At 44.8% G+C, this 26,608-nt stretch overlaps 1 protein-coding gene across 2 annotated transcripts in view; it reads left to right on the forward strand.

Annotated features, from left to right (window-relative positions):
* The window catches only part of Jarid2 (jumonji and AT-rich interaction domain containing 2), a 196,084-nt gene that overhangs the window by 158,529 nt on the left and 10,947 nt on the right, over positions 1–26,608 (forward strand). Inside the window, exons 7-12 of one of the 2 annotated variants that reach the window (XM_055595137.1) lie at positions 7,107–7,342; positions 16,698–17,721; positions 20,124–20,626; positions 22,933–23,025; positions 25,688–25,806; positions 25,894–25,964. In XM_055595137.1, coding sequence (XP_055451112.1) covers positions 7,107–7,342; positions 16,698–17,721; positions 20,124–20,626; positions 22,933–23,025; positions 25,688–25,806; positions 25,894–25,964 — 2,046 coding nt within the window. The remainder of the gene's footprint in view (positions 1–7,106; positions 7,343–16,697; positions 17,722–20,123; positions 20,627–22,932; positions 23,026–25,687; positions 25,807–25,893; positions 25,965–26,608) is intronic. The other variant, XM_055595138.1, reaches the window with a different exon arrangement.

Here is a 26,608-nt window from a genome sequence, read left to right on the forward strand (position 1 = left end):
ACACACACACACACACACACACACACACACACACACACACACACACACAGCATTACTGTGGGGATCTGTTTTATGATGACTAGTAAGATTGTGCACCTGGGGTACAGGAGAAGCCCTGTGCTCTGGTTCTTTTCCTCCAGCCACACAGGACTGCCAGCTATTGATCTTTGAAGCCACAATTTTTCTGTTCCAAACCACCTGATTCAAAGACCTGGTTACAGTTGTGGGAAGAAGGTTCAGGATATGGGGCTTCTCCTGGGATAAAGAAAACCTTTTCAACTTTGCATTTGTATGCATGCTGAAGTCTGTGGAACCATGCTCTGTGAATGAGTTAAATGATGTAAGACTTAGAGCTTCAGTAAATGGACGTCTGAGACTAAATAAGGTACCTGTCACTTAGTAGGTGGCGCTTATTCTGTTCTCTTCTAATCATGCCTTAATTTGTCTTAGGATGCTAATTAAAATACCTCCTCACAATTAGGACTACATTAAATTTGTATGTGTTAATTGGTTTTTCTGTGTAGCCCTACCTGTCCTGGACTCGCTTTGTAGACCGGACTGGCCTCAACCTCACAGAGATCCGCCTGTTTCTGCCTCTGCTGGGATTGCAGGCGTGTGCCATCACATCCAGCTTCAGTCTACTTTAACAAGAACACTCATTATGCACTTGATGTTTACTGAGCAGCTCAGGACTGAAGAATTTCAGCTGTGTTTTTCTGAACTGTTTTAAGGAGAACCTTAAGTTACCCAGTAAACCTTGTTGTTAACAAAGGCAGAGTTTTTGAAAGCTACTTGTCAATCTGGATGAATATTGAGTGAGGGTGCAAGAGTATTAGAATCATGGCTTCAAGGTATTTATTTGAACACCCTTGAAGACAGTCCATTAAATGGCATGTTTTCCTGTCTTTGATACTGCATATTTATTTGATGACAGAATTGGGAAGTTATGTTGCCTAGTCAGATCCAGCAGCTCTTACTGGACGTCTTGTGTTTACCAGGCGAGCTGCCTGGGCCAGTTTCTGCCTCCTGCTTCTGTTCCAGCTTTTCCAGTTTATGCAGGCAAGTTTCTGGGTGAAACCAAAGTGTTTTAATGTCCGGTGGGGCCAGAAATTGGTCTCTTGTCATTGTTCTGGTCCTCAGTAGTTTGGTATGGTCCATCTGCCTTTGATGCTGACACTACTACTCTTAGGCTTGGTGACTGCCCTAGTCCAGCTCAGCCCCCAAAGAAGAATCAGTGATTGAGGTAGGGGTATGTGTGTGTGTTTATTTATTCTTCTGCATTTTGAAACCCATTTTTTTTCTAGGTTTGTATTTTTATTTTGAAAATGGTAATTTTCCTTTATCTTGTACTATAATGGGCCACATATCAGGGTCTTTCTCCTAGTATGATGTGATTATTTATTCAAGTTCAATGGGGAGCCAGAATTCTTAACATTTACTTGAGATCTGGATATCCTTTCAGAACACATTTATCTTTTTTTTTTTTAAAGATTTATTTATTATGCATATAATGTTCTTTTTCCATGTATACCTGCACACCAGAAGAGGACACCAAATCTCATTATACATGGTTGTGATCCACCGCGTGGTTGCTGGGAATTGAACTCAAGATGTCTGGAAGAGCAGCCAGTGCTCTAAACCTCTGAGCCATCTCTCCAGGGCCCTCAGAACACATTATCTTTTGAGTGCAGAGTTTTATAAAATTCCACACTGCAGAATCACTCCCTGTTCATCTATTCTCTACAGTTAATGCTCCATCCCTTCTGTGAATAGTGCAGGAGTCTTCTGTTTTCCTGAGTGAAGTGTGGGAATCCGTTTGCTGAGTCCCTTCTCCCCAGGGTCCCTCTGGAAAGTTGGTGAAGGCAAATACCTTGAAATAGCTGTCAAGGCTAGGGCCTCATCTTGTTATCAGTGTTTTGTTTGGCCAAGAGGACCAGGAAACTTTTTCAATGTCAAACCATTCATTTTGGTTTATGGTCTTTCTATTGTCCTGACACATTATTTATAAAGTTATTAATAGCCATTAAAACTTTGTATCATGAATTACCAGTAACATTGGAAACATGTTTAAATGGCAAATATATCCATCTCTATGGTTATTTTGCACCATTACACATAATATATTCTGATGTTTGGACAGTAGAAACCAAATTGTGATTTTAGGGAATTTAAGTTTTCCATAAAAGATGGAAATTCAGTTGGCTTGAAAAATTACATACATTAATTCTTGTGCATAGGCCTGTAATCCAAGCACTTGAGAGACTAAGAGGTTATTATTGCAAATTTTAGGCCATTCAGAGCTGAATAGCATGACCTTGTCTGTTTTGGGAAGAAGATAATTAATCTAAACCAAACCAGGCACACACTACTCTCTTCTTACAGTAGCTATCATTTGAGTGAGGTCGGATTCTAGCTGGCTTTTGCAGATACAGTAAACCAATAGAACTTGATCAGGATGCTTGGGCTAAGCCTGCTTTAAATTAAGCCTGGATGCTCTTTCAGTCCATGGTAAGCCTGGTTAGAGTACCTGCATGCTGCAGTACAATCTTCCTGAAGTATTGATACTCCTTGGCCAACATCTCATTGTTTTCAGACAGTAGAAACTCAAAAGTTGAACCAGCTCCAGGGAATTCTGCATTTGTATAGTAACAAGGCTTTAATGTCAGCCAACCGATGGAGCCTGTGCCTCGGGACACCTTGTAATAACATGAAGCTTACATTTAAGTGCCTGCCTTGGTATCAGGAACATGCTGTCGATCTCTTTTTCCTTCCTATATGTATATTTCTTCTTAATTTTTTCTCCTACAGTGATTCCTTCTCTTCCTCAACCTCTTATTTTGGAGAGGTGTTGTTTGACAGGGACAATGTTCTTAATTTAACTTGTATCTGTTCAGGCTTGAAGGTCTTTGTGTTGATTCTTTCCTGCTTGCCTGGTGTTTTCCTGCAAGCAGACCCAATTTTCTAGAGTAGCTCTTCTGAGTTTCTAAATCATCCACCCACATCAGCTCTAAAGTGAGTCTCAAGAATATGGACAATCTTTTATCAAGCATCAGGTACTCCTTTTTAACTTCATACGTAATAACTACTTGCCTCCTGGCATTTGTCTTGTTCATTGGGATTAATTAGCAAGACAAGGGTGAGAGACTAGATTGTTGGCTTTGTCAGCATTCTTTAAAAGGAATTAATTTTTTTATGTCAAATGTACATCTTTGCCAGTGTTTCAAGTGCTCTCAAAAAGATAACCCTTATATTTACATAGCTCCTTTCTGTGATGAACACAAAACACATGTACTTGATGCAAAATACTTCAGCATGTTGTGGAAGGCAGATGAGGGTCCAGCTGGTTTGTCCTTGAGGGAGTTGGGGCACAGATGTATTGGTAACTGGGAACTGAACTCCCAATGTGAGCCCTTGCATGTGTGAGGTTTAGATACATACTCCTTTCAAAGGTTGCCTTAAACATGCCCAGATCTCAATGTTTGAAGAGACCTCATGGGCAGCACCATTCATGTTGGACTCCTGGGAGCTGTAAGTGTGAATTTCCCCATGGAAAAGTCGCTCTCCACCTCTCACATAATTGCAGAAAAGACAGAAAAGAAGCTAAAGAAACTTTTCTTGCCTGTGTTTTACTCCTTGTTGGATGGAAAACTTTCCTTTCAAGAATGAAGTGACCTTCAATCAAAATATCAGCCACAGGGTTTAAAGATTTTGTTTGTCATGGTGTGAAAACATTTGTCTATCTAGAGCATTTAACTTTCAGAGTAAGTGTATACAAATCAATATATCAACCTCTGTTCATTAATGTAAGGCTATTTGTATCTCAGAACAATACAGTTTTCTAATATGGTTTGCTGTGATGGATGCTTAAAGAAAGTAGCCCAATTATTTCTTTTAATTGGGGACAGTGTGCAGAGAACTTCTATACATTGATGCCTTTCTGTCTCATGCTCAGAAAAAGTGAAGGTTTTTTTTTAAAACCTTCCTTCTCTGTCTTTCTTGAAAATCTTACAAATTAAGACAAAAGATAATTACTTTGGAGAAATAAAACTAGCAGGTTCCCACGACACTTAAAATTAATGAGCTGTCGAGTACAAAATATACCTTGTCCTTGGCTTTATCGTCTTTTCTCCATTATTCTCTTCCCTTTTCTTCCTATTTAACACACACTGTGACTTTTGGGTTATGTTTGGCGTTGAGGTATATTGCTGGTATAAAGTAGCAGGATGGTTACAGCAAGAATTATTTGCAAAGCATCTTTTGTTTGAAAATCAAAGTTTGTTTCATTTCTCTTTCCTAGGCTATCTTATTAAAATACTCATTAGCAACCACACTGCTGCATTGATCGCACTGGCCTCCTTCAACACCCTCTGCACAGCTTCACCTCTGGTGCCAGATTTTTGCTTTTCAGCCTTTTTTTCTGGCAAAGTGGATTGGTAGTTGAAAGTCCTCCAAGTCTAATCCATTGAAACCATTGGACTGTGCCTTTCCCTTTCATGTACAGGCAGTGGCTGGGCTTCCTTTTCTAGGTCTGGAGGACACAGCTGACTGCTGACTGACTGTTCTATCGCAACTTAGAACTGGTTGTTGACCATGATTCATTTGCAAAACATTGTAGTAGTCACTGCTAGCATAGGCTTTGTGCCAGGAACAGCTAACCTATTTCTCCAAACTTTTTTTTTCTCCCTGAATTGTCATTGCGGTAGGAGAGAAGCATTCCTTTTCCTCCATGTTACACAAGAGCATGAAGGCTTGGACAAGTGACAAGCTAGACAGTAACTGTGCTAGAGGCAAATTGGGTAGCATCTGGAGACAGATGGTGGCAGTGCTGAGCTTTATTCAGATCCTGTGGAAGGTCTGTGTCATAGGGACCATGTGGCAGGCAAATGGCAAATATAGTAGATTTAATGAACTCCAGTGGTCACAGGTTGCATGCCTGGTCAGGATATGGTGATGCGGTTTCCTTAGTACCTTTCTGCAGGAGCATTTGTTATCCTCAGTGTTCAAATGAAAAATTCAAGAATCAAATCATTTGCCCAGTAATAAATATCAGAGTCAGGAATTGGTCTTTAAGTACTACTATTTTGAAATAGATAAATCCAGAGAATATTTTGTATATTTGTAAAATAAATAGCTATGAAACTATTGCTTAAAAGCAGGAGAGATGGCTTAGAGGTTAAGAGCACTGGCTGTTCTTCCAAAGGTGTCCCGAGTTCAGTTACCAGCAACTGCATGGTAACTCATAATCATATATAATAAGATCTGGTGCCCTCTTTTCGCGTTCATTCAGAATACTGCAAGACATACTGTGAATTGGTTGTCTTAGTGGAAATATGAAGGCACAAGTTCAGGATATTGGGAGTTAAGGATGACTACCCCTGTACTATGAATAAAGGAGCTATGTTCTTTGGTTTAAGAAATCATTGACCAGCTAGGACTCATGGGCCTTCTTGATTTTTGGTCACACTGAAGTATGACTCCTCACAGATGATGCTTTTCATTTGTCTCAGGCAGGCCCAGGCTCCAACTATAAGTGTGATTGATGGCTTCTGACAGTGGCTGGTTACTTAGAGTAAATGCAGCCACTATAGCTGCTCAATTTTTCCCGTATCTAGTATCATCTTGTGTAACAGAGGAGCCATGAGACACCATCTTTATTTCTGTATCCAAAATCTGTTTTGAATATATAATTGCTGGTCATGGAAGGAGCATTTAGGTTACTGCTCACAGTTAATTCAGATGTGAGAAATGTGAATCTATCTTGTGTTGTGCAAAAGAAGATTTATACCTAAAAGAAAAAAGGCTTAGAAGGAAAGTTAGATTAATTTTGAAAATATTGTGTGCCATGGAGAGCTAGCTGTTGTTGGTCAGAACATGACTTCAGTTAATAGCGCTGAACCCCGTACACATAGAAAGCAGATACAGAATGAATGTTCTCAGAAAACCAGCAAAAACATTGGGAATACTGAGCGTGTAACTTAACCATTTCACAAATCTGTTTGTCATAATGTGTCATACCATAAACATAATTTTTATTAACCAGTTTCATAATTTGTGAGGAGAGATGGAGCAATCTCCAGCATTCGGGAGTGGGAGAGTTTCCTAAACATGAAGACAAACTTTAACATTTTAAAAGCAAAGGTAGCACTATAAAAACACAAATTGAGCATGGTGCCTTGAACATGGTGAGTGAGCAGGGTGACATATTGTTAAATGTGTTTTTGAGTTTGAGGTCAACCTAATCTACATATCAAGTTCCAGGGACAAGTGACAGAAATATTTGCAACTGAGAAGGTGCAAATCATTTAAATGGTTCCTTCCTGTGACAGTGAGAACAAGCATTGATAGCTTGCCCTCCAGCTACCTGTATGTTTAGAAAGGAGTTCTGGGAGTGGGTAGGGGTTGGGTGGAGAGGTACTTGTGGTTTGGCTTTGTGAAGGGCTGGTAAAGGAAGGAAGGCTGACTTCTTCTCAGCTCCTTGCTCAGGTCTCTACCCCTGCTACTGGTACACTTGGGTTACAATGACATGTTAGTTGTAGAACAAAACAATTCTAGCAGGGGATTCTACCCTGTAATCCCAGCACTCTGGAGGCAGAGGCAGGTAGATCTCTGTGAATTCAAAGCCAGCCTGGCCTAAATAGTGAATTTCAGGCCATGCAGGACTATACAGTGAGACCCTGCCCTAACAAAACAAAACAAAACAAAACAAAATCCTGCCAACATATTGGTGAGTATTTTAGGTAGGCAGCTTACAATAAGCAAAGCAACAAAGTCTCTGGATTCCAGGGGCTAGCTGATGACTGTAGGCCATACTGACCTAAAGCTCATTGTGTAGCCCAGGCTATTGTTGAGTGTTGGAGTATTTGGGCTTTAGGTATGAGCCACTACAACTCATTGCCTATGGTAGGGAATTTTATGAATGGATTTTAAAAATATGATATAGGAAGGATTTCTTAGGATATGTCTAAAAGGTTTTGTTCAGTTTCATCTCATCTCAGAGTCGTGTGCATCTGTGTGCTGGTCATTTCTCTGAAGAATGTTTGAATAGGTACATGATATGGTTCTTCTACTGAAGGTAGAAGTTTATTTTCCCTTCTTTTCCCTTCTAGTTTTCAATGGCTCCAATAGGTCAACACGGGAGAAAGAACCTGCTCAAAAACACAAAAGCAAAGAGGCCACTCCCGGGAAGGAGAAGCACAGCGACCACAGGGCAGACAGCCGAAGGGAGCAGGCTTCAGCGGCTCAGCCCACAGCTGCCCCCTCTGCGGGCTCCTCTACCAAGGGGCTTGCTGCCAACCACCAACCTCCCCCTCTGCATCGGTCGGCTCAGGACTTACGGAAACAGGTAACCCTCAGTGAGGAGCTTTCTAGTGTGCCAAAAATGCCCACTTCACTCATTAAGGTGAGCTCAGCCTGAAGGAGCTAGAAGAGGAGGTCATGATGTCTCTGAGATGATGTCTCTATACCAAAGTGCCCTCTGTGTCCTTTCTTTCTTTCCTAGATTTCCTGAGCATGTTATTAGAGTTGGGGGCGGGGGGGGGGCAGAGAGCATCACTTTCGATTGTTTTTCTTTGTTTTTGTTTTGTTTTTTAAAACAGTTTCTATGTGTAGCCTTGGTTGTCCTGGGCTCATTTTGTTTTGACTAGGGTGGCCTTGTACACACAGAGATCAACTTGCCTCTGTCTCCTCCAGTACCGGGATTATAGGCAGGTGCAACCGTGCTTTTGAGCATCACTTCGTTTTCTTTGTTTGTCTGTTTAATGTAGATGGGTCCTCTATCTCCATCTCCATCTGCATACCAGAAGAGGGCAACAGGCAACAGATCCCTGAACAGATGGTTCAGAGCCGTCATGTGGTTGCTGGGAATTGAATTCAGTACCTCTTGTAGAAGCAGATATTGCTTTTAACCTGAGCCATCTCTCCAGCCCTCCATTGAGCATCACTTTTAAATGTTCTCTTTGCCCAGAGTCCCCACCAGTAGACTGTGGAAACACCCACTGTCTTCCTCATTTTAGTCAGCCATAAGTTAGGTGGTAAAAATAATTCTGTAGATGGCATAGGTTTTTCTGGGATTATTTTGGTCTATTTTATTGTTTGCTTTTGTTTGTTTTTAATTTTTATAGGATTATATTTATTACATTTATATATTCATATGTGTATGCATGTGTGCACCACAGCTTTTCTCTGGAGGTCAGAGGATAGCATTTGGGAGTTGGTGCTCTTCTTCCACCGTGTATGTTCCAGGGATCAAATTGAGATCATCAGTCTTGAATGTCAGTGCCTTTACCTGTTGGACCATCTCACCTGCCCTCTTATTCTAGGCCAGGACTTGTAGCAGGTGTCCTAAGCAGGCAGACAGCAACACTGCTGAGTTACCTGAATAGGATGAGATATATTTGGATGTAAAGGTTCTCTCTCAAGAGACCAGAAATGTAGAGTTGTGTGCTGCTCTGACATCAAGTCAAGTCGTCTTGAAAAGCAAGATCTCTTTGGAGCAACAATTAAGACCTGCAGGATGGACCATTGCTGTTCTATGGAAATTTTCTTGTTCATGTCCTGTCCATATTTTCTCATAGCCCTGGAAGGCAGTGAATACGGGCATACAGGCAGATCTGCTGGGGTATGTAAGGAAGGCCTGGGCTAGGTCTTCCAGAACAGATAACAAACCTTTGCCCTTCATGCTTCTGACTGGGGGACCACAGACAATTGATTCCTTCTCTTTACTGGACATCCAGGACTATGGTTTCTAAAGATAGATTCAGAGCAGTGAGGGGGCAGGGGAGATCTCCTGACTGGCAGAATCCAAAATGTAGTCTTAGTAACTATAAGTAATTCAAAGTATTTGTCCCAGAGGGTCAGTGAGTATATTCATGCAGAGAGCTGCATACGTGCATACGCACGTGCTCACACATAGTGTTTCAGGCTTTCATGTAAGGTGGTCACATTTAAATGTCTCTGTGTTTTATAGAGACCCTGTTCTTCTAAGTGAACACTTCTCAACTTCTGGATCACAACTCCCTTGTGGGTCACATCAGATATCCTGCACATCAGATGTTAACATTACAATTTGTAACAGTAGCAAAGTTACAGTTATGAAGTAGCAACAAAATAATTTTATGGTTGGTGGTCACCACAACATGAGGAACTGTATTAAAGGGCTGTAGCATTGGGAAGGTTGAGAACCACTGTTCTAAGTCTTTTGAAGCCTCATGAGAGAAGCTAGTAATTTTAGAATGATGTCAATAGTGGCTGTGGTTCCTGAAACAAAGGTGTTGTCTTTTACCAGAGATTGCAACTGAGAGTGTAGATTGCTTTCTGTTAGCAGCTGGGGGCCTGCCTCCCTGAAGCTGGCCCTGAGTTTCCCATTCTCTGAGGCATAAAGCACAGGGAAGTACACCCTGCTTTGGTTTTCTGTCAGCGATTGGCTCCACTCCCATCACTGTTGGTTTCAAGGGAACTGGGTCTGAACTCAGTTCCTAATGTTTCTGTTTGTGAGGTGGAATTAAAAGAGGATTTCTAGATTCAGAGCTACAGAAACGGTGGTGGCTGCATCCAGTCAGTTTTCTGAGATAGGCTAGTATTTTATGCATTTCCTGAAATTCATGCACCATGTTTTTTCCATTCAAGTGTACTAATCAGGCTGAACACTGCTTAGTTCGAGACATGAGGTGGGATGGGGACTGACCATTGGTAGACCAGTTATGCTTTCTAATGCAGCAGGCATATAAAATGTTATTTTCTAGTCTGCTTGTAGTGAAATTCTACACTAATACACAACAGTTTTTGTGCATTTGTGTTTTGCTTGCATGTTTGTCTCTGTGAGGGTGTTAGGTCCCCTGGAACTGGAGTTACAGACAGTTGTGAACTGCCATGTGTGTGGATGCTGGTAATTGAACCTGAGTCCTCTTCAAGAACTGCCAGTGTGCTTAACCACTGAGCCATCTTTCCAACCCCCAACCAACATCTTAAGCCTAGAAGTTAGTTTTGTTGAGTTGTATCTCCTGATTATTTACTTATCTCCCAGAGATTTATGAGGGTGGCTTTTAATCAGCGGATACATGGTTTACATTCATCCAGTATTATTGCTGCTCATCTCAGTCATGGCTCTTCTTCAGCACCTCATAGCTCAACAGGAATTAGTCTAGGAGAGTGGGAGGGAACAGCAAGGTCCCCTGGCCTGCGTTCATTGTCTTTGCCTCCTGTTCCATGGTTGGAACATACTACCTTATATCTACTAGTGCTCTAGAATATTGAACAAAGACTGTCTTATTTAATGGCCTGTTGCTGTGACAAAAGATGTCACGACCAAGACAACTTTTACAATAAACGATAGCATTTAATTAGGGGCTTGCTTACATTTTCAGAAGATTAGTTGACTGTCATCATGATGGGGAGCATGGTGGCAGACAGACAGTCAAGCATATACTGCTGAAGAAGTAACTGAGAGCTATATTCTGCTCCTCAGGCATTAGGCAGAGAGAATGGCACTGGGCCTGTCATGGCCTTTTACTATTTCAAAGCCTTTCCCAGTTGAAACACCAACTCCAGCAAAGTCACATCTGTTAATTCTTTCCAACAGTCTACCAACTGGAAATCAAACATTCAAATACACGAGCCTATAGGGCCCTTCAAACCACCCCAGCGGCAACCATAGAGTGAGCTGCTAGCACCTGAGTGCTGCCAGTCTTAGCTTCTTTTATTTTTGGTTTGGACCCTGCAGATAGGGGCTTTTCCAGAGGTGATGACTTGGTGCTTCAAGTTCTAATCTTGCTATGATCCCGATCTCCACTGAGCCTTTGAGATATGATCTTTACCTTCCTTGTACCATTGTCTTTTTAGAGGCAATTATGCCATCTCTTTACATAGGGGCCTTGTGAGAAATGAAAGAACAAACAGGTGACCATCACATAAGTACTCTGAAAATAAAGTCAATAAAGTAAATTGTAGCTAAGTGTCTGAAGTATACTCTGAGCTTTACCTTCAGATTTGATTGTAGGAAATGTTTTTTCATGAGCTGTGATTTGTAAGGGATGCTGCTGATCAGTACGGTTGTTCTGTCCTGCTTGCTCTGATGCCCTGGGGCAGATACCTTCTCACAGGAAAAGCACCCTCCTTCCACCAAGGAATAATGGTTAGTCCTTGGTCTTCAAACAAAGCCCTGGATCCTGAGACCTAAAATACATGAGTGCATACTTTCCTTTTGTGTTTCTCTTGGTATGTAGGGTCTGTATATAGCAGTCCACTCGAATCTCTCAAGCCTCTGGACCTGGTAGTGTGTGGTAGATGCTGGCATCTGTTGTTCTGAAATAAGGCTTCCATTTTAAGCACAGTAACAAATGCCAGCTGTTGTGGTGTTGCAGTTATCAGGAGAGGGATTATTTTCTGTTGTTTTGAGGTAGGGTCTCACTGTATAGTTGAAAATAGCCTTGAACATTTGACAAGCCTCCTGCCTCAGCGTACTGAGTGCTGACATTACCTGGCTCCACAAAAGGGTTTTGAAATGCTAGTTTGCCAAGAGAGTCAATGAAATTCATAGTTATATGTGGTGAGTCTCCTGGGATATGACCTATTGGGCCACACCAAATATGTTAAGGTTAAGCTGTAACCCTGAGAAGGAAGTTGTCAGATCTTCATGGGCAGCCTCCAGATGCTCTTGGAAAGAGAGCTGACATTCTTGGTCACAGGAGGCCTCTTGTGAAAGTGTATAGAAGTAAAATGACCTGGCCCCTAACAGAGGCCAAAGAATTCAGAGTATAAATTATGGAAAATGAATTTAGAGGAAAACTTTACAAAATGAAATCCTAATGTCTTAGTGTTTCTTTTGCTATGAATAGACAACGTGACCACAGCAACTTTTATAAGGAAAGCATTTAATTGGGGCTGGCTTACATACAGTTCAAAGGTTTGCTTATTCCATCATTGCCAGAAACATAGTTACGTGATGGAGAGGTAATTGAGAGTTCTACATTGAGATTGGCAGGCAACAACAGGAAGAGTGAGCCAGTCACTGGGCCTAGCTTGAGCTTCTGAAACCTTAGAGCACAACTTCCTCCAACAAGGCCACACTTCCTCATCATGCTATACCCTATGATTATGTGGGGCCCGTTTTCATTCAGACCAACACCCCTGAGTGCTCCTGCAGGGTGTTTTAAGGAGGTTTTGCCATGGTTCTCCAGAGCCTGTGTGTACCATTTGTCGCTTACTATTTGCATGTTGCTTGTGTTGTGAATACAGCCATGGTTCCTATGAGAACCCAGGCTTTCTTTACCTTTGATCCTGCTTCCTCTTTCTCTAGCTCTGGAGTTCTGTTCTTTTCAATCACCCCCACTTAACATCTGTGTTCCTTGTCAAGCTCACTTGCTCCCTCTAGTGGGAGAATAAAGTGTTGGATATTAATGGCCCTGTGTGAACTGAGGACTCTAATAATCTTGGTCCACAAAAACATTTTCAGTTAGTTAGCCCCAGTCATCCATTTTCTATTCTACCTTGTAAGTACAAGTTCTTTGTGTTCACCAGACTTTAATTAAGCACTAAAAAAAAATGGGATTTCTGTCATTAAAAACCTAGAGAAGGAAGAATACTTGGGTTGTTTACTTAATTTTTAAGAATTTGCCTTTGGGATGCTCTACGTGCTAGGCCAGTTGGATCTAACTTTACAACACCTCAGCTGCTTAGGAAAGAAAACCAAAACTACCATTATACAAATACTTTCTGGCTATCTCTGTGGTCTCTGGAGATACAGGTAACAGGAGGGTGACTGTGGGCCCCATAACAAGTTGCAGTCACCACGTTTTCTGTAGAACTGGGTTGAGGATGGCGCTGTGTTCTTAGATTCCCCACCAGAGCTAAGACATAGAAAGTTGTCTGTTGGTGGTTTTGCGTTTCATGTTGTATGTCAGAGGGTCCTGTGTTTTTCATCCAGTAAATTAAGGCTCATTCTTTTGCATGTGCACGGTCTTAGGACGTACAGTTGTGAGTCCTGGTTCCCCCTTGCCATGTGCTGTTGACACGAATGAGGTAGTCTGTTGTCTCCATGTCAAGTGTGCCGTAGTGATCTGAGCTAGTAGAACAGCATTGGCGCTGTAGTTCTCCATCCCCGTGGTTGTGGTGGTGCTGGTTAAACGCTGGTTTCTAAACAATGGGTATATGCTGTGAAGGAGGGGTTATTGCATGCAGTGGGCTGGTTCCACGTCTTGTCAGTACTAGGCGGCCATCAAGTTGTCAACTTTTATGGATAATCTTTAGCAAGTTTGTGGGGATGGGCTGGTTGCTGGTTTAGCTCACCAGCTGTGTTGTAGCCACCGCACATAAAACTTTTTGGACAAGCTACAGAGTTACAGACATGCCTGGACTTTTTGGGACATGAAAGCAGTATATTTGAATGGACACTTAAGAATATACCTTAAAACAGCAAGTGAGTAGAGTCATTCATTTTCCAGTGGTCAAGTCAGTTGAAGACACACCTTGGCAACAGTATAGTATTTCATTTTCCTAACATCCCTCAACAGTTTTTCCTTGTACCATGGAAGATAGTAACACAATTGCAGTACGTTGATTGTTTAAGGGGCCCAGGTGCTCCTAGAAGCCAGAGGGTTGGTCCCAAGAGTCTTCACCTTCATAGTTCCTTGTGCTGTGTATTATAAGGAACCTTGTTTTTATGATACCTTGTCTGAAAAACTTGGGGGAAGGCTGGGCTAAAGAACCTGTAGGAACACTGCACAATTCATGTCTTCTGAATATGGATTCCTTTTGTGCCCTTACACATCCAGTCTGTAGTGATGGCCTATAGTGCTTACATCAGTCTAGGGATTTTCAGGCCTTCCAAGCTAAAGAAACTCTGACCTGATGCCAGCATATCCCTGGAGCTGGCCCTTTGACAAAAAAATCTCTACCTTTTGGAAGAGACTAGCCATATTGGATTTGCTATGTAAGGGTGAGCTAGGCCTAGAACCAGAACAGGCTGTGCTTCCAATAATGCAGGAGAAGTGGAGAACCTCAGTAGATGCATTCTTTTCCCGCCTCCCGTGCATATAGCATCATTCCAGAGGCCTGCCTGCCTACTATCTGCCTTCCTTCTTATCTCCCAGTGTGCTTCATATTGGAAATACAAATTAAATCAGTATTTACCACTTACTGGTTTTCTTAGTGTTTTCATTTGGGGGTTTATTCAGTAGATTCATTTTAGTTCAGGTGAACTGTTTCCATACATCTTCCTCCCCGTTACTAGAACCTTGTGTGTAATTTCATCCCTGGCTTTGTACTTTGTTTTCCGAGATCGGGGTCTTTCACAGGATCTAGGTTCATGATTTCTTCATGCTGACTGGCCAGCAAGTCCCAGGGATATAACTGTCCCTGCCTCCCCACGGTAGGGATTAAAGTGTATCTTTTACTATTAGCTATTTTCATGAATGCTGGAGAATTAAACTTCAGTGTCTCATGGCTACATGGCAAGCACATATCAACAGAACCATCTTCCAGCCTTGTATATGTGCATCTAATCTAATTCATTGGTGTCACATTGCCTTCTTCTCTTCTAAACTTATAGGCAGTTTCCCAATTTGTTCCAGGCCACCTCTGCCATGTCAGCCATACTTGCTGGGTACTGTCCAGAAATGCTGTGCACTGTGGCACTCACCATTAATCTCAGCAATCATGAGGCAGAGGCAGGTGGATCTCAGAATTTGAGGCTAGCCTCGTCTACACAGCGATTTCTAGGCTAGCCATGGCTATGCAGTGAGAAAAAGATCCCACCATTTAGTTGTAATGCCTCCCCCCATTTGTGTCTCATAGAGGGTTTTTGTTGTTGTTGTTTGTTTTGTTTTGTTTTTGAGATGAGGTTTCTCTGTAGCCTTGGCTGTCCTGGACTTGCTTTGTTGACTAGGCTGGCCTCAAACTCACATAGATCTGCCTGCTTCACTGAGTGCTGGGATTATAGGCGTGCACCACTATGCCCAGCTCCTAGAGGGCTTTTGTGAGAGCTTTTGGAGACCAAGTATGGATGTTGACTCATAATCCATGTCACACCAAGATTTTATGTTTTTTACTGGACCACAGATAATTTTTTTGCCATTTATAGAAAACAGATCTGACCGGCTTCTGTGTAACACACATACCCCATGGGTGTGAAATTTCACTGAGACCTGGTTCACCAATTTTTCATGGTGTGGTTCAAAGATAGCATTTAAAAAGATCCGATTGGTATTCCAAAACCACAGGCCTCAGTATATCTGAGGAGTCTTAGAGACTTGGGGGTGGGGCAGTGGCCTGTTTGGATAAACGATGAACCTTTACTTTTCATTGCTGGTTTGGGTGGCTACCAGTTTTAGCTGCTTTCACTCACAGCTTGTTCGTTAATTAGCTCGGGCTTGTCACCATGGTCTCTTACTGTGGTGAGGGCATGCTGATCATGAGCCAGCCTCATGGTACTTGTAGCTACTTGTACAAGTACCTCATAACTGTTCCTCACCATCAAGCCAGGCTCCAACCTTCAGGGAGGAGGTGTGTGGTTTCTATAATTGTGTGAGTTTTAGACTTTTGGAGGTGGTGGCAGCAGTTCTTTACCCTGTGGTTCTTGATTTTAAAAGTGATACCCATGAGACTTAAGTGTCTCACTAAACTCACACCTGTGCTGATTGGTATAAAGTCGCCTACCCTGGAACCAATGAGTCTGGTACCTCCTTGTTCTTATTTGGCAATCAGTAGGCCAGTGGCGGCTGGGGGAAGGGTGTGTGTGTGCCAGAGCCATGCTGTTCCATTCTATGTGAGCATTTTGTTTCACAGAATTTTTCTCTTGGCTTTTTAGGCTGGCAGGTGGATGGCCAGTATTTGACAGCTGCCTCTATTTACCCAGTTAACAAAATCTCAAATGGGCGCTTGCAAGGGGTAAGAAAATAGGAACCATAAGCCCAGAAGGGGGTTAGGGACATTTTGGCTTCACAAAGGAAGTTGAAGTATTCATCCTGCATCGAGTGAGGCTGTCCATACAGGTTAAGTCTCAGGGATGGTGAGAAGCTGACGTGGCAGCAGCTGCTGACAGTTTGCAAGCCATACCTGTAGGCTTGGTGTGTGAATCTGAGCTAAGGCTTGAGTGCTGCTGCTCTTTTTCTTCTATAGTGTATAGGGTTTTTGTTTATTTATTTTTGTTTGTTTGTTTTTGTTTTTGCTGTTTAAATTGCATAGTTGAGTTTTTGTTCTGTCTGTTGGCCATTCTGTTATGTGGAGCACACAAAGGACAGCAAACAACCACTTTTGTAACAGGGATATATATATATATATATATATGTATGTATTTTAAAAAACACTATTACACACTTTCCTCAAAACAAAGCATAGGATCTTGCTGTTCTTAGAAACTGGAGATAGATAACTGATAGGTCTATGGCAAGGTCTTCATTATGGAGCCCCACATTCCCTGAAAGAGCCGAGCGAAGAAGAGTTAATATGCAAATCCATCCAGGAAGAACACCAGGCAGGCCTACACAGTATAGTAGTGAAGGTGTGCTAGCCAGTGCTGTGTGTGTGCTATGAGGGTCCCCACGCCAGTTCACCGACTAATTCTTGATGGGTTTCCTCCCTTGCTTAACGTAGGTCCCACCTCTCTTCTGAGCCATGTCTGTCACCATGAGCTGTAATAGTCCTTCCTCTCTGTTTCAGCCTAGGTCCTAATTGTTTCTCTCCTCCTGCTCCTGCTGCTTCCATAGGTGTCTAAGGTAAATGGAGTCACTCGAATGTCATCTCTGGGTGCAGGTACAACCAGTGCCAAAAAGATCCGAGAAGTCAGACCTTCACCATCCAAAACTGTGAAGTACACTGCCACAGTGACCAAGGGGACTGTCACATACACCAAAGCCAAGAGAGAACTGGTCAAGGAAACCAAACCCAACCAACACAAACCCAGTTCAGCTGTCAACCACACAATCTCAGGGAAAACTGAAAGTAGCAATGCAAAAACCCGCAAACAGGTGCTATCCCTTGGGGGGGCGTCCAAGTCCACCGGGCCTGCTGCCAGTGGCATCAAGTCCAGCAGCAGGTTGAACCCAAAGTCATGCACTAAGGAGGTGGGGGGGCGGCAGCTGAGGGAGGGGCTTCGTAATTCCAAGAGGAGACTGGAAGAGGCACAGCAGGTGGACAAGCTGCAGTCACCCCCCAAGAAGATGAAGGGGGCGGCAGGCGCTGCTGAAGCCCCTGGCAAAAAGGCTTCTGCAGAGAAATCTCTGCTGAATGGACATGTGAAGAAGGAAGTGCCCGAGCGAAGTTTGGAAAGGAATCGGCCGAAGCGGGCCACAGCTGGCAAGAACACGCCGGGCAAACAAGCACATGGCAAGACAGAGGGCACCCCCTGTGAAAATCGTTCTACCTCGCAACCCGAGTCCTCGCACAAGCCGCATGAGCCGCAGGGCAAGCCGGAGAAGGGGGGTGGCAGGTCTGGGTGGGCAGCGATGGACGAGATCCCTGTCCTCAGGCCCTCCGCCAGGGAGTTCCACGACCCGCTGGTGTACATCGAGTCTGTGCGCGCTCAGGTGGAGAAGTGTGGGATGTGTCGCGTGATCCCCCCTGCGGACTGGCGGCCAGAGTGCAAGCTCAACGATGAGATGCGCTTCGTCACGCAGATCCAGCACGTCCATAAGCTGGGCCGGCGCTGGGGCCCCAACGTGCAGCGGCTAGCCTGCATAAAGAAGCACCTCAGATCTCAGGGCATCACCATGGACGAACTCCCCCTCATAGGTAAGGTCTAGGATTGCGCTCTTCCACCTTCCCATGATCCTAGCATGGAGGCAGGTGGATTCCAGTACATTGCTCTTCTCCTGCAGCTAGACATTTGTGTTAAGAAGTTTGCAATTGATGGGAGTTTCTCTCGATGTTAAGAGCCCCAGGCCCCTTGCTGGACTGTGTTCTAGAGCGGCTGGGGTTGAGCCAGGGAAGGGCTGAGGAGTTCAGGCTGCTACAACCTGGTGCCTTGGCTTCACAACCACAAATTACTTACTTCCTAATTTTGCATGCCAGCAGGATTAGTTTCTGCTGAAGCTCATCTCTGTGGTGTGTAGTGGGCTACTTGCACCTTGTGTCAAGAGTCTTTCCCTGTTTGTCTGTCTGGGTATCTCCTCATAAGGACACCAGTGAGGTTGTGGCAAGGCCTGCTGGGGAACCTTATTTTAACTTACTACTTTAAAGTACCATAATATCGTGGGGTTTTACTGGATTTGTATTTCAATATGTTAACTTGGGTGGTATTTTAACTCAGCTTACAAGCTCCATGTCGTTTCTGTATCTTTCTTGTCCCTATCTGTCCACCTCTCTGTGTTGGTTTTTTGGTCTGTATCTCTTCTCCCTGGTGCGCTCCCTGTGGCACCCCCCCCACCCCCCTATTCTTTGGTGAGCAAAAAAGACCTCCTCTGGATATAAAGGGACAGTATTATATTCCATTTCTTTCAAGGGCTAATTTAGTTCTGGCTAGGACTGGAGAGCATGCCCCAAGAACTACTGCTATGAGTACATGTCATGGCATAGCTGATTGTCTTTCCTGCAGGGTATGGAGTAGGCATGGCTCCTTTTGCCTTCTGCTGTCACCACTTTTGACTCTCTTGTTCCTGGCACTCCAGGACAGACTTTTCCAGGGAAAGCCAAGTGATTTGTGCAAAAGAGGCTAGTCCTAAGGTGGTCAGCTGCTGTCCTCACTGTAGGCTCCAGCTCTTGGGAAGCAGTGCCAGGTCTGTGGTTGAGAAGTAGGGACTGTCTCAGCAGTCACCCAAGGCCAAGAGCAAAGATCAGCAGGTAGAGATTTCATAACTCCTCTCCCCAGGAGGCTGCCATTAAACATGCCTGTTGAGGGTCTCTTGAATCCTTGCTCTGTTATCTGCTGCCAGTGTTGGCATGAGAGGAGGCTTTGGATAGAGCTTCAGAGACATGGTGAGGTATGTCCTCACCCCGACCCCGACTGCCAGCCCCCAGGTAACTCAGAGGCAATGAATCAGAGTGCTGCCTTGATGAGGCCTGTGGATTGGCAGGTTCCAGTGCTTTTGTGTTGGGGGATAGGTGAGATGGCAGGCAACATTGCCAAAATAATCCAACAACTTTATGTTGTATAATTCTGTTTTCCCCTATAACCCTAATTGCTTAGCTAGCACCAGAAGCCACTTTATTATCCTTTATGTTTATCTCCCTGAGACAGGCTGCTGTCTTCAGGGACTCAGTCTCTAGGCAGGTGGACAGGACACCTTCCTAGGGGTCATGCAGTGCTCAGCCTGTCTCCTATTACTGTTTCATCTGGAGCCATGGTTCTTTTAATTCTGATGTCAATACCGTCCTACTTTTGAAGATTGAAGAATTTCTTGGATTTTATTTTGTTCCATTGTTGTGGTATTGTTAGTTATTCCTCTTTTCAGTGAGGCTGCTTCTCTGTTTTCATCCAAGTAGATGGAATGGTGAGGTCTGCATTTAAATACATCTGAGATGGATTTGTTGCTTTATTGGTTTTTAGTTTGCATGTCTTGCACAGGCTGGGCAAGTGTTGTACCACTGTACACAGACCAGTCCATATTTGAGTTTTGATAAACATTTAAACTCTTCGTTTCTGAGATAAGGAGCCTCTGTGTCTCAGACAATGTTCTGTGACCCTGAGCAAATGTGGTTTTGGTCTTGGATGAGAGATTCAATCTCCTTATGAGTTAGGCTGTTGGGAAGAGACTTGGCTTTTGACTGACCTGTGCAGTGGTTTCCGACATAGCAGCGATGCTGTAAGCTATGGGAACCCTGGCCATACCTAGGTCCTGCCGCTCTCATCACAACAGCTTTGCCCCTCTGTATGACAGTGCCTCGGCCATGCTGAGCCCGCAGCTTAGGTACCATTTCAGTGATCCTCTCCTTGTGTGCATGGCTACCTCTTTCCTTCCTTCGGATCAATTCCTCAGATGCCTTTCCTGCCCACTTTCCCAAGGTGATGATCCCTCAGTTTGTCTCCTAGTACCCAGCTGTGACCCCAATACTCAACAATGTAGCTCCAAGCTAGCTGCTTGTTGCTCTGACTCTGGAGCCTAGTGGGAGCCCCTGGCTTTCAGGACTAATAGGCCATAGCAAAAAAACCAATTTTCTCTATGCTCTTCTTAACCATTTCTCCCCTCACTGCCCAGGAGGCTGTGAGCTCGACCTGGCCTGCTTTTTCCGGCTGATAAATGAGATGGGTGGCATGCAGCAAGTGACTGACCTCAAAAAGTGGAACAAACTAGCAGACATGCTGCGTATTCCCAAAACTGCCCAGGACCGGCTGGCCAAGCTACAGGAGGCCTACTGCCAGTACCTCCTCTCCTATGACTCCTTGTCCCCTGAGGAGCACCGACGGCTAGAGAAGGAGGTGCTGATGGAGAAGGAGATCCTAGAGAAGCGCAAAGGGCCATTAGAGGGGCACACAGAGAACGACCACCACAAGTTCCACTCCCTGCCCCGCTTTGAGCCCAAAAATGGGCTCATCCATGGCGTTACACCTAGGAATGGCTTTCGTAGCAAGCTCAAGGAGGTGGGCCGGGCCCCACTTAAGACAGGCCGGCGGCGATTGTTCGCTCAGGAAAAGGAAGTGGTCAAAGAGGAGGAAGAGGACAAAGGTGTCCTCAATGACTTCCACAAGTGCATCTATAAGGTAAGGTGCTCCGCAGGTTGCCTATAACCTGTAGGGTGGTTGGGAATAAGGCTGACTGTTGTGCTGGGTGAATGCTGGAATACTGTTTTACTCTGTTTTGAGCTGCTGTGATTGAATATCATGGAGGACACATTAATTCACGGGAAGATTATGGCTCTCGGGTCTGGAGTCTGGGCTCCCTTTTTGCCATTTGGCTACTTGGTAGGAGCTATGGAGACAGCACCTTTGATGTCCCTGCCTCTTGTGTTGTTACAGTGGTGATTTTAGCAAACCCCTTAGAGGGGACCCACATTCATATTCTTGGGGTAGCTGATGCTTCCAGCAGAGCTCTGTCTGATACAGCAGTGATAGACAGTTGGATCTGCCTAGGGAGTCTGAGCAGTTAAGTAGGCAAGGACTCAGGTTTGGAGCTTGGCAACATAAGAGATAGAGGAGTAGTTTGCCCACCTGGGCCTTTCTGGTTTCCCTTCAATTATGTGTGTTGTTTGTACTTGTGTTTACGTATCTTCCAGAGACAGGCAGATGAGGTTTGTCCTGTGCCTCGGGTTCTTGGCCTTGCCTCTGAGCACTGCTTGTATGAAAGCTGTGTGGGCCAGGATTGTGAGCTCTGAGAATGCTCTCATTCTCTCCTTATTTTGTGTTCCAAAAAGCCTGCTGCTGACTTTGTTTCAGCCCAGTGCTGTTATCTTGATGTAGAGAGCCAAACCCGACAAATCTGTAACACAAATCTCACCGTTAACAGCAGCACAGAAAGGAGGTGGGAAAGTGACTGGAAAGTGTAGTTGCGGATGATATCCCAGCATGACTCCCCTGAGCCACCCTGCTTCTGGCAGAAGAGCAGAGTTAGCAGTGTCTCTTGGCAGCTGCTTCCCAAGACTCAGGGCTTCCCTCCCTTGGCCTGCTTAAGGGAGACGGGGGATGGTGAAAGGTACTCCATGGCCAGCTTGTAGAAGCTAAATGCAAGCTGCCCTCCTAGATGAAGCCACTGATGTCCCCTGTGGTTCCTATCTGGGATCCCTTGAGGGAAGTATTCTTGGGATAGGTATTGGCTTGGCCTTCTGTTGTAGGAGGCATGCTGGGCTAGATGGGTTTCTGCTGCATTGGCGAGGCTAGTCCTCACCTTTACTACTGTCTGCTAGGTTCCTGTGTCTATCTCATTTCATGCCACAGTCTGTCTCTCTGGAGCGATTGCCACTATAAACCATAGGGCCTCATAGAGCAGCGTGGCTTGCCTTTGGTCCCAATGAATGCCTTTTGGAGGATTGGCCTGACAAGCAGACCTCAGCTGCCACACAGGCTTCCGGCCTGGAGCTTATTTCTGGGCTTCAGGCATTACGGCGTTCTTTTCATACACAGGTTCTCTCACTTTCCTGTTGTCTGTTACTAGACTCAGGGTTTGCTCTTCATCTGGTTCTTTGTTGTTGTTGTTGAGATGCTTGGCTGTCCTGGAGCTCTCTGTAGACCAGGCTGGCCTCAACTCACAGAGATCTGCCTCCTGAGTGCTGGGATTAAAGGAGTGCACCAGCACCGCTTGGCTTCATTTGGTTCTTTATCCACTTACCCACCACATGAGACCCAGGTATTGGGTTTGAGAGCCCACTTAGATGTGCTTCTGAAATGCCTTTTGAAAACAGAGAAATACCCCAGGGACGGAATTGACTTGTTTGGTATGTATCGTAAGTGACTGGGAGGCCATGCTCATTTTCAAAGCTGCTCACTCACCTGCAATTTCAGACTAACACCTCTGAGGTAGGTGTTCTCCATGTCTGCTGGTGGTGGTTCAAAGTTACTACTGTGAGAGTGTTGACTCAAGGAAATATTCCTTACGTTTTTATAAATCTGCTTTGTCAAAGGTATTTTTAGATTTAATTGGAAAACCCTGGTATGCTTGGCCAAGGCGCCCACCACCTCTCTGTGCCCTGGGGCACCAACTGAGGGTAGCACTTGTCCATCCCCCTGCTTACTGTGCTTGTGGTAGTTAGGGTCACATTAGGTCTCCTTGTACTTAGGCCTTGACTTTAGGAGAACAGAAAGTTTGGAAAGGTTTCAAATTGTATGAAAGTCACTTTCTCAACTTGAGAAGCCCATCCAAAGCCCTGCCTTGTAAGCCCAACCCACTGTCTGGATGCTCACTGCTAGGTAGTACTCCCCAGGCAGTGTGCTGGGCCCACAAACTTATGGGGACGCTGTCACCTACTGAAGACAGTGTGGCTTGTCGCCATGGAGAAGCCACTGGGCAGAACCCTGTGAGACAGATTTATGTCCTGATATAAAGCTGCACTGTTCTGCTGTTTTCTTTGTTTCAGGGAAGATCTGTTTCTCTAACAACTTTTTATCGAACAGCAAGAAACATCATGAACATGTGCTTCAGCAAGGAGCCCGCACCAGCAGAGATCGAGGTAAGTTGGTCAACTCCATACAACCTCCTATGACACTGAGAAGCCCTCAGGCTGGTTGAGGCATGAAAGGACACAGAAACAGAGGTTGTCTTTTGTGTGTCTGTGCTGTGGCAGCCAGACATTTCCTTTTGGAATTCCCTCACCCCTGCTGGAGGAGTCTGAGGGTTGTGTCTTCCCATCACTGGTCCAGCTGGCAAGTTTTGCCCTCAGTGAACTGCCCTTCCCCCCTCCCTGTGTGTTCTGGAGGAGAATGTTTGGAATCCCCTGAAGTCATGGTGTGCTTTTCTCCTCTCCTGTTGTTCATGTAATGGGATTGGCAGGTCTCCATTTTTGTGCCACTGCCAGCTCTCTACTTGGAGTTAGTGCAATGCTGGAAAGACAGTGAGCTCTTATGTGCCTGGACCAATTAGCAGCTGTTACATGTGAGGCCCTGCAGGATGGAGCTGGTCCTGTTTGTTTACATTCCCTGGCCAGAGCCCAGTAGAGTCCCTGGGACCCTACAGCTGCTGACATAGGAACCTAGCAGTGGTTGGTTTGTGAAGGGAGAAAGGCCAGCTCCGATCCCTGCCTCAGCACAGTTGTAGCTGAGAAGAGGGGAATGTTGGACAGGTGTACTTTCTTCTGACGTGACAGGTTCCAGCCAGCTTTTTAATGGACTCGGGACTTTGGATAATTGTTGGTGATCACAGTCTTTACCATGACCTCCATAAGGAGTCTGCCTTGCTCTGTGACCTAGGGTTTGACATCCACTGTTAACCTCAGGCTCAGCCCTGCCTAGGCTCGCCATTATATTGGACTGGTTTGACACCCATGTGGCCATCATAGTTGCTTTCTGACGCCTCATGACACTGTCGCAGACATGTCAGATGAGAGGGCTCAGCCTATGAGGCTAGAGAGACAGCCTTTGTCGTCATCCCTACTGTGATCTTGGCATCTCCAGGAAGCTCTCAGGATTACTACTGTCTAGAGCTCATCCTACAGGCTTCTATTTAGGATGTGTTTCAGCAGAAAGACTAGATTTCACTGTAGCCATTACCTGAATACTTAAAAAGGCAAAAGTGAAGGTTTGCTGAAACACAAAGATTTCAGTTTAGTGTGGCTGGTGCCTTGGACTGTGTGTCCTTTAAGACCAGCAGGCTTTTTTCTCTTTCCTGGGGGACAGTGGTGGTTGCTGGTGTGGAATGAGTTCTTGTCCCTCTGCTAGAGGTTAGTGGCAGCTGAGTTGGGGTGTTCTTTCTGGGTTGGCACAGAAATCTTGGTTTTTGGCCATTTGGTCCTTTAGAAAGCAGTCAGTATCCTTCTGTTCCTGTGAGCTTGGTTTCAGGCTGATCCTGTATGCTCACTGGCTGAGTTTCTCCCACACTTAGGTTTGGAGGGAAGAGAAAGTGCTTCTGAAATGTGTGGATTGAAAGTGCAGTTTGAGTGTGCCTGAGGGCAGGGCAGGAACCATCTCAAAGGGAAGCACCACCACTTGATTGCAGTGCTTCTCAATGGACTCCTTGTCCCTAGTGGGATCAGCTCAGATTGTAGCTTGGCTGTGTGTGTGTGTGTGTGTGTGTGTGTGTGTGTGTGTGTGTGTGTGTGAGAGAGAGAGAGAGAGAGAGAGAGAGAGAGAGAGAGAGAGAGAAATCAGAGGACAAGTTTGGAATAAGTTCTTTCACCTTTACATGGTTTTCAGTGATGAAAACTGAGTTTACCAGGCTCATTGACCCCCACACCAGGTTTCCAGTTCCCAAAGGATGCTGACCACAGTAGATTGGGGATTGTGACAAGGAGCTGTTGTCCTTTGTGCTGTGCCGGTGCTATACTTATTCTCCAAGTGGGGCAGAGGAAGTTTTTCTAACCTTATTCTCGATACTTTTTTTTTTAATTTCTTTCCTATAAACAGATTCTTTTCATCATTTTAACTGTTAATATTTGTGCATGTTTATGTGTAAGTTTGTGCTGCCCACAGCATATGTGTGTGAAAGAGGACAAACTTGGGTTCTGTCTTCTTCCTGGTTTGAGGCGAGGTCTTCATTCACTGCTGCCCATGCCAGGCTAGGTGGCTTGTGAGCATGTGGGAGTCTCCCCTCTCTCCTTGCTCTACTGCCCTCAATGTGCTGGCATCACAGATGGATACTACTGTGTTTAGTTTCACTTAGGTTTTAGGAACCCAAACTCAGGTCCAAAACTGTGTGATGGGTGTGTAAGTGTACATTTCTGAGATCAGGTCTGTTTACATTATTATATAATCATCAGCATAGTTCTCTGTGCCCCTTAAAGACTTCTAAACTCTTCCCCAGCTTGGCAGCCACTGTCCTGCTTTCTAACACAGGGGTCTCCTGTACAAACTCTTCGGAGACGGGTTATGTCGAGTGTAGTATCCTCATGCATTAGCCGTGGTGTGTCCATAAGTCACACTCACATATGTGGATGGCTTCCCTTGACATAGTGCTTGACATCACTGTCATCCCAGGCCTTACAGTGTATCCAGAGACACTACAGACCTCTGTTGTCTTGAGGATGTGTCCCCAGACATGACAGTTATACCTTTGCCTTAGGGTTTTAAGGGATTGCTTACTGGCAATTCCTGACAGACAACTTGTGCTGTGCCTAGTGTTACAACCATGTCTTGGTGTTTAGTACCACATAGACACTGACTATTTCCTCTTCTCAACAGCAAGAGTACTGGCGGTTAGTGGAAGAGAAGGACTGTCATGTGGCAGTTCACTGTGGAAAGGTGGACACTAATACCCATGGCAGCGGGTTCCCGGTGGGAAAATCAGAACCCTTTTCAAGGTAATAGTCCATTCTCTTATCTATATTTTGGGACCTCGATGGTGCTCTTCCCCACCAGTCTGACAGTCCCCATCTTTCCCTCTGCAGGCATGGATGGAACCTCACCGTCCTCCCCAATAACACAGGGTCCATCCTGCGTCACCTTGGTGCTGTGCCTGGTAAGCATGACCATAAGCATCCTCCTGTACTAGCTTTCATAGTGAGAGCGAAGCCAGGGTAGTTCTTCTAAGACTGTTAGAGAGGCCTGGAGCCGTACCTACAGAGGGCGGAAGTCTGAAAAAATGTGGGCTCCTTCTGGCATGGCAAAAGTCTTGGGGAACCTAGTTTATTAACTCAGAGTTTTAGAAAAGCCTTTTAAAAACTGAGTTCTAACTCCTAAAGGCTGTTTTTATGAGCAGCCACAATAAATGGGTAAGAAATAAAAGCTGTTTCCGACTTAGGCAAGAATCCCATGGAGGTTCTTCTTGCTGTAAATTCCTTGAGCCTTGAAAGGGAAGCCTGAGTCCTGAGGGACTCCTTTCTGCCCAAGCCAGGAGCCCTCTTTCCCACCTTGTTCACTGGAGACAGAGGCACTTAAGCCAGGCCTCCTCAGCCCTGACTTTGCACATTCATTCTTAGCTCGGAGGGTTTACAAGCTACCTAGCCACAATGCAAGAATTGTAAATTTATCTCTGTGTAGCAAGTGGAGAGAACAGACAACTTTTTCTGTGTTGTTTTGGAGAGGCAGAATCCTACTCCAAACTCCACACCCTTCTTGGAGGACACTTTTAATGGCTGTTACTCTGAAGCAGCGTTGCTCGAA

The sequence above is a fragment of the Psammomys obesus genome, unplaced genomic scaffold (assembly GCF_907164565.1).
Source record: "Psammomys obesus unplaced genomic scaffold, mPsaObe1.curated_primary_1811, whole genome shotgun sequence".
NCBI classification, from domain to species: Eukaryota; Metazoa; Chordata; class Mammalia; order Rodentia; family Muridae; genus Psammomys; species Psammomys obesus.